General features: G+C 36.9%; 1 protein-coding gene across 3 annotated transcripts in view; it reads right to left on the reverse strand.

The window, feature by feature from the left end:
• Positions 1 to 8,038, reverse strand: part of PLSCR5 (phospholipid scramblase family member 5) — a 29,920-nt gene extending 21,882 nt beyond the window's left edge. The window contains exons 1-2 of one of the 3 annotated variants that reach the window (XM_072727084.1): positions 7,596 to 8,038; positions 1,302 to 1,368 (exon numbers count right to left, since the gene is read on the reverse strand). In XM_072727084.1, coding sequence (XP_072583185.1) covers positions 1,302 to 1,314 — 13 coding nt within the window. In that variant the 5' untranslated portion in view covers positions 1,315 to 1,368; positions 7,596 to 8,038. Of the gene's footprint in view, positions 1 to 1,301; positions 1,441 to 7,595 lie in introns of those variants that run through there. The other 2 variants (XM_072727085.1, XM_026015764.2) reach the window with 2 other exon arrangements.
• Between the last annotated feature and the right edge of the window lie 396 nt (positions 8,039 to 8,434).

Genomic DNA, 8,434 nt, shown 5'->3' on the forward strand with positions numbered 1-8,434 from the left:
TTCACATACTCGGCAACTCTTTACCTTACAGGCTACAGTTGTTGCTGTAACTCTTATAAAGTGTTGAAGTGTTTTGGATTAAGTGTTAGTGTCAGTCTTAAATGAAAGAAAAGACTTGTCAAGATTTTTTTGTTCACCTTCAAATGTAAAAATAAGGCACACATATATTAAAATTCATGATTTTGTTGTTTCATGTATATATTTTACAATTGGTTTGAGCTTTGCCTGTGACACTCAGGGACTGGTGTACATTAAATGTTGAAGAAAAAAAAATGAAGATTATCTCCTTTGTTCCATATTAAATCACATCCAAAAGTGTGTTTTGATAAAGAAAGCAAATAAGCCTACATGCTTCTTTGAATGTTTCATTAATTTAATTTAGGATATTTTAAATTGGTGGACTCTATTATCCTATTTGTAATTAGGTTAAAAGGTTTCCACCAATTATACTAATCATAATCCTGCATGCTAAAACTTTTTATTATAGGCTAGAGTTTAATGGTTTGGTCTGATAATGGAATGAAACACATTATAATTTCATTTTTATATAATTTCACAAGTGTTTTTAGTGAGACTGAAACCCATTACTTTCAAAAACAACCATATCTCTGGTCTTCTGAGAAATTTTTTTAAAGTCAGAGAGTACTAATGATATTTATGCAATTTCACAAATTTGAGGGATAAATTCCCAGCTCCCCTCGCCACAAACTCCCTAATTAATCTGCTTACTTAAAATACTTATTTTCTGTTTGCTTTTTTATATATATAATTGACTATCAAAGAAGTTTTGGAAGTTTTTTGCTTCGTAATTCAGCAATATTTACTTCTAGTCTATTAAATTTATTACAATTTATCAATAAAACATTGAATTCTTTATGATAAATGGATGTATCACACATTTTAAACAACAAATTTAAAAGACTGAGCTATACTTTAACACTTTTTAACTTATGCGTGAAAAGTTTTCTTTAAATCCCTTTAAACTTGGAATATCAACCTGTCCTTGTGTTTGGCATTAAATATTGCCCTTCTAAATTCTGCTATGCAGCTTTTCTTATTAATTCACTATATTTATATTCATGATAACTAAAACATTGTTTATATCTTAACTTTTACATTCAATCAGACAGTTTTTTTTTAATTTAATGGAACAGTCCCTTGAAGTTAAAAATTCCAGTGTTCAAAAAGTGATAAATGACAGGTTTTAAAGTATCAATCTCACTGATTGTAACATCCCTACCACTGAATATTTTTAGTCATAAATAAGGACAAATTTATTAGCTGGCTATATTTACTCTTACCTTTAGAGGCCATGAAGATGTCTGAGTCACTTCTTCAAAGGCAGCCAGGTTAAAAGAACAGGCTTTTCTTGTTGCAGCAAGGAGAAAAAACACAGCATGCATAAAACTTCAGAAGGTGTCTGTCTACTTCATGTCAGCTTACAAATAACAGAGGGAGGGAGTGCCTTACTGTTTCCAGAGTGATGTATTTTATCACTTTGGACAACAGGGGGAGACGAAGCTATCACCAAAGGTAAACACTACTCAAAGCATCCTCTCTCTTGGTAGCTGAAGGAACAATTTAGAGATAATAAAAACAGGAAAGGAAAATGTGCAACACTCATTTTAAGTGTCTTGTTTTCACTTATTGTTTTTTTATTTCTTGGAATATATACCTTTGCATTTGCTATTACATCAGAAATGCTCAGATCTTCTGTGTCAGAGTCTATGATACATTATTCTGTCCTGTGTAAGTTTCTGACAGTTCTAAGTACAATATTTTATATTTTGAAAATGTTCAAAATTTTTATTTTATTTATTTTATTTTATTTTTTGTATATATTGGAGTTTGATTTGACAACATATAGCATAACACCCGGTGCCCATGCAAAAATGTTCAAACTTCAATATTTTTCTTCTTTTGAGATTTCTTCACATTCTCTCCCCCAAAAGCAAAGGAGCAAGAATTATTCCTTACTATTTATGTAACAAATAAATCTATAGTTTCATTTTTAATTGAATTTGATGAATCAGAGACATATGAAAATACAAACATTCAATAATCTTGCAAAGTTAATGAGAACATACAGGTGATATTTAACTGCATTGCATACTGAGGGGGAAGAGAAGGCACTGTCACCTTGACTAGATAGCTCATCTTTCTAAATGCAGGTGACCAGGTGACCATGGAGATTTTGCTCCCCAAGTCAATTGCCCTGGATGGCATGACTTGCAAAGGTTGAACTTGCAAGATATACTGCATTATAAGCAACATTGTCTACTTGTAAAAATAGTTAAGTGGCCTAATAAGCCATAGAGCATAATGAAAAATTATAAAGTCAGCCTCACAGGTTGTTGTTGATAGTCAAAAGTTTATGTTCTTATTTGGCAAAGAGATATTTCTTTTTATTGTTGCTTTTGTTTTGAAGTATTTGGGGTTGAAGAACTACCATTAGCTGATGTCATTTGCAGAAAAGGTGAATAAATATGACTAGCATTTAAAAAAAATATTTATTTATTTTAGAGAGAGAGAGAGAATGCGAGAGCAATTGAGCATGTGTGTGTGTTCAAGGGGGCGGAAGGGGAGAGACAGAGGGAGAAGGAGAGAGGGAAAATTCTCAAGCAGATTCCCTGCTGAGCACAGAGCTGACAAGGGGATCGATCTCAAGACCTTGAGGACCTGAGCCAAAATCAAGAGTTGGAGGCTTAACTGACTGAGCCATGCAGGACCCCAATATGATTAACATTTTAACTAAATTATATGTTTCCTGGATTTCTTAGCATTTGTCTTGGGCATTTGAAAAAACTTTATTCCGAAGGAGCTAAATTGTTATTAATACTATCAAACCTGATATTTCATTTTTAAAAGATTTTATTTATTTATTCATGAGAGACACAGAGAGAGGCAGAGACATAGGCAGAGGGAGAAGCCGGCTCCATGCAGGGAGCCCAATATGGGACTCATCCCAGGACCCCGGGATCACGACCTGAGCCAAAGGCAGACAACCGCTGAACCACCCAGGTGTTCCAAACCTGATATTTTAAATTATGGTCATAATGGACCTGTTGATTTTGACTTTCCACAGAGCACCAATTTTGAGTTAATTGTGTATTTGGGGGGATACCTGGGTGGCTCAGTGGTTGAGTAACTGCCTTTGGCTCAGGTTGTGATCCCAGGGTCTTGGGATCGAATCCCACATCAGGCTCCCCTCACGGAGGCTGCTTCTCCCTCTGCCTATGTCTCTGCCTCTCTCTCTCTGTCTCTCTCATGAATAAATAAAATCTTTAAAAAAACATGTATTTTGGCAGGCCAATCACCCGTCTATGTGGATATGGCCATACGACTGACTAATGGATTCTTTCAATATTTAACCTGTAAGGGAGAACTTCCAGGCCATCTAACTTGGTGTAGTGTAGGAACTGCCATTTCTTTCTTTAAACTTTCTCCTTCTGTCCTCCCAAAGACAGTACTAATATTGCTTTTTCTTTTCAAAGGCTCAGCAGATACCAACCTGAGGTTTCCCCTTCCCTCCATCCCTTTCCGTTTCCCAGCCTTTCTCAAAGAGAGGCTCACAAACTGTCCTGATGGACCCATGGGAGATTCAAGTGTCCTATTGCTGAGTGCTCCTACAGCCAAGTGGTGTTGCTCCAAGAGCTGGCTTCGCCTCCTCTCCTGCTGACGTTGCTGCTGTCAGTCATTTCAACTCCAGCTGCAAGTTGCCCTCAATCCCCCTCCCCCCTTTCCTTGCACCTGCTGCCTCAGTGAAAGCACCTGGACCTCCTTTCAGCCCTCAGAACTCTCACGTCCACCTCTCTGTGTGCTATGAAACTCTGGGCTGTTTCAAGCAGCATCAATATCAGTTTCCTTTTGCCATCAGGCTGCACCTTTCTGGTCCACTGGCGTGATGCCGTGAAATATAGCTGGTACAAGGTGGGTGTGTCCAACAGCCACAACCCAGGGCTTGAAAACACAGTGGGATCAGTACAGAAAAAGAGACTTAAAAATAAATATTAGAAAACAAGTCAACGGGCCTCCCCCTGCACAGGGTACAACCCTCTCCTGAGCCTCTGCTCTGCAGCTCTGTTGCTTGGGCATGCTTATTTTCTCAGGATGTTATGTCTTGACTGTCCTTGTCCCTTCTAAAAGAAGGGCCTCTTTAACCACCCCCAACTGCAGATCCAGCCAAAAAAAAAAAAAAATGGAAAAAAAAACCTGCATCATAATTTCACTACAATTACCCTCTACCCATGGCTTTTCTGCAGGAGGACATATCACAGCTCTTCCCGAAGATCTGTTTATTCAATATCCACATCCTTGTTTAGAACTTTTCCCTGAAAAGGTTTATTCAATATTACATCCTCGTTTAAAACTTTCCCTTAGAATCAAATTAAATATTTAATAGTTAGATACTGGACTCAAATTCTCATGTCAGAAGAGGCTCACCAAAATAGGGTCTCTCAGTAACAAAAGGAGAGACTGCAAATTATTTAAATCTGTCTAGTGGCAGATAAGCTCCCTGTTATGATCAAAACAGCATTATGTTTCAGACAGCATCTGCTGGGGAAAGGGTGGAAAATGGAATAAGGTATAAGCCAATGAGTCTAGGGCAGGACCAAGGACCAAGCATTGAGAATAACTAGCTTCAGGAATATTTCATGGTTATTTTGGTTTTACTATAAAATTATGTGTTCCTAAAAATTAAATATATACACATATAAGCATATACATATCTGTATACATATATAATCATATATATACATTTATATGGAATGAGAGGGAATTATTTGTTTTTATTGATTTATATTAATATTTTTGAAGTGTAATTCCAAAACACATTTTATTCACTTGAAATTGTGTTTTCTAAAATTCATTATAATTCATAATGTTACATTTGCTTTTAGCGGCTCCCTAGTATTATATTTTATGGATATAATGCATATACATTTTATTATATTTTATTTTATTACACTTTTGCCCATTGTCCTTCTAATGAGTATTTAAATTGTTTCCATTATATAAGGCAAAGGTTATTATGCACATGTATTGTGGTCTTTTGAAGGTAAATATCCAGAAAGGAAAATGCTGGCTTATGGAGTATGAAGAGTCTCATTTTTACTAAGCATCATTGCAGAATTTACCAAGTACTAAGCAAATACTAAAAAATTGCTATCACTGAAGATCATTGGAGAATTGAACTCTAGTGTGCTTGTAACAATTTACATGCCCAACAGTAATGGGTAAGTGTTCCCATTTCCGTATACCCCTTCCAACACTGGTCTGGTCAGTAGAGTGGGGAATTAACTAGGGACTCCCAAATATTGATTTATAAGAAGGCAGCATCCATGGGGGTGACTGGGTGGCTCAGTGGGTTAAGCGTCTGTCTTGGGCTCAGGTCATGATCCCAGGCTCCTGGGATCAAGCACTCCACTGGGCTCCCTGCTTAGTGGGGAGTCTGCTTCTCCCTCTCCCTCTACCCCGCCCCACCTCCCACTTATGCTGTCTCTCACTCTACACTCTGTCTCTCTCAAATAAATAAAATCTTAAAAAAAGAAGGCAGCATCCAGAAGTTTTAACTATAGCATGGCTAAGTAATGTGAACACTTTTGTATATATTTATGTTTTCAGCTATTCCTATCATTCTGTATAGTGTAAGAATAATCAATAGCAAATTTATGAATAACTAATCATAAAAATAGCTACTATAGGTGGAGAAGGGTTTGTAAATGGATCATAATTTATTGATAAAATAGCTCCTTTCATTCAATGAGCCTTATGGCATAGTCAGGGAAAATGTGAATCCACTTTTAGCAACCATGTAGCACATAAGGCATGCATTCCTATGCATGAATCTTATCCCTGGATTTATAATTTCCCATACTAAAATGTGTTGTGGAATAAGATAAGGTGTGTATAAATAAATTAAGAAAGGAAAGAAAACAAATATAGGGAGAAATGTCATTATTATAAATGTTTTTTTCCAGAGTTATTTGATTTATAACTATACTATTAAATATCCATTCCCTTCATGTAAACTTGAGGATGTTCCTTTCCTAGGAATGTGTGCCTCCTACGTCAGTAGCCATTTATCTACACTTTGCAAACCTTCTATCAAAGTGCATAGTGCATTTCTTTTCTTTTCTTTTTTTCTTTTTTTTTGCATTTCTTTCTTTTTTTAAAAAAGTTTTTATTTATTTATTCATGAGAGACAGAGAGAGAGGCAGAATGTAGGCAGAGGGAGAAGCAGACTCCCTGAGTGGTGCTGGATGCAAAACTCAATCCCAGGACCCCAGGATCACCACCTGAGCCAAAGGCAGATGCTCAACACTGAGCCACCCAGGTATCCCTTAAAGTGCATTTCTTTACTAACTTATTCAAATCTGTCCTTTTGGTGCAATGCTTTATGCATTCATTCAATAAACTTGTTTTAAATTTTTACTATGTGCGTAGCATTATAGAGTCTATTCAGATGTAATGATATGGCCCCCATTTTGGGGGGATACTCCACTGAAGTACTGCACTGAAGTATCATCATACAGGATTGAAATATTTTTATTTTCTAAGCTAAGAGTAAGTTACAACCTCCTGAAAATAAAATGATGTAATTCATCCTCTCTCTGAAAAGTGAAACTAATTGGAATCAATAATGCATCATTCAAAAGAGCAATTCTTTGTTTCATACACATCTAATTTTTCCTTTCCTCTGTTCCTTTAAAAAAGGGAAATAATAACTATTAAAATATATTTTTTCTTAAATAATAAAAGGATAGTAAACTGGATCATGCCTCTTAGCTGTTAGTAAAAGATGGATTTCTTACCCCCTCTCACTCTGCACATTTAAAAAGATACTGATCCAAAGGATTAGGAAAAAAGGCAAGAATTCTGGATACAGAGAAGAATCTGTGAAAGTAGGAGAAAGCTGGTTCTGGAACAAATCTAGAAGGATCCCCATTTACCAAGATGACATGGAAAGGACTCCTAATTTAGGATCGTGGACAGACTCCATGGGACAAATGGTATCCCATAATCAGTAGATTGTAAAGCCCGAGGCAGAAGCAGAAGCTTAGTTTGTATAAATTTTAGTCTTATACATTTTCTTTAGGTAGGACTAAGTTAAACTGAATGGAGTCCTTTGAAGTATTCTGTGTTTATTGTGCTTTATCTTCAGGTATTTTCCTGATCTGTTATGCCATAATGCAAACTTTTAATAGTTCCTAATGGTATTTTGCTTTAAAGAGTCTAAAAATAGGGGGTGATATTCTGAGAGGTTCTTGGCTCATTCCAGGGATATTACTAGAGAAATAGATGGAAATTACAAGCAGAAAACTTGTACAAACATATGACATATCAACAACTATTTATTTAGGTGTCTTTCAGGTGGTATGTTTATGCTTGTATGTGAGGGGGGGGGAGATATAGAGGCAGAGATGAGAGATAGAGATAGATGATAGATGGATAGACAGAAATTGAAGCTGCTAAGTCAATTAAGGAGAATTAAAAATGTGAAAAATCTTCAGAGACCTCAATCCTCCCCACCAAGAACTACTTTGCCATTTTGAAAATCTCTTTATTTCTACCATTATTTTACATATACTTACCTTGTGCCTTGCTTCTTGCACCTTGCTCCTTGTGGTCACTCTGTCCTCCCAGCATCTGCCTGCATCCCTGACATCACCAAAAATCCTGCACCAAACCCTTGGGTCGCTGCAGCCGCCAGCCCAGCAGTGCGCTGCATACAACTGCTTTCACTGACAGCAGCCATATCCCGCACAGCCAGGGCAGCTGCAATTCAGTGCCAGCCAGAGGACACCAATTGTTTTCTGCAGCACATCTTCTTCGCATTCCCAGCATTGAAAATAAGCTTCTGCAAGCTCAGATCCCCCCAAGAGCATAGTTCCAAGACACTGAGATAAATATACATTAAACATATAGGCAAAGTACATGAGAGTTAATTTATGCTCAATAGTGCATGTTTAGTGTTTTCTTCTGCTGCTGTTTATGGGCTAGCTCATTCAGAAAATGTGACCACATTTAAATGCATGCTCTGCTAAGCAGTGGCTACAAGAGTGGGATGTGTCCTGTGTGACACGGAGAATGTTGCTTCACTACATGGGATGGGAGTGGAAAAAGAAGGCCTGTTTTTGTTATTTGTGTACATTCTTTTTGTTGGTGATGGTGGTGCCCGGTGCAGGTCCTGACTGGTCGTGGGCATTCGTGGAACGTTAACTACAAAAAATGATGGAATAGAGGTCACCAACAACTTTATTTCTGGTTTGGACCTTCTCCTTTCATTATTTTGTCTACAAGCAGATGCATGGACTGTGAAGAATGGATGAGAATTATGATTATGCTCTTGACTTCAAATTATCGTCAGTTGTGATTTGAATAAGATTTATACAGCATACTCTTGTGTTCTGGGCATATCTAGAAATAACTC

The sequence above is a fragment of the Vulpes vulpes genome, chromosome 11 (assembly GCF_048418805.1).
Source record: "Vulpes vulpes isolate BD-2025 chromosome 11, VulVul3, whole genome shotgun sequence".
NCBI classification, from domain to species: domain Eukaryota; kingdom Metazoa; phylum Chordata; class Mammalia; order Carnivora; family Canidae; genus Vulpes; species Vulpes vulpes.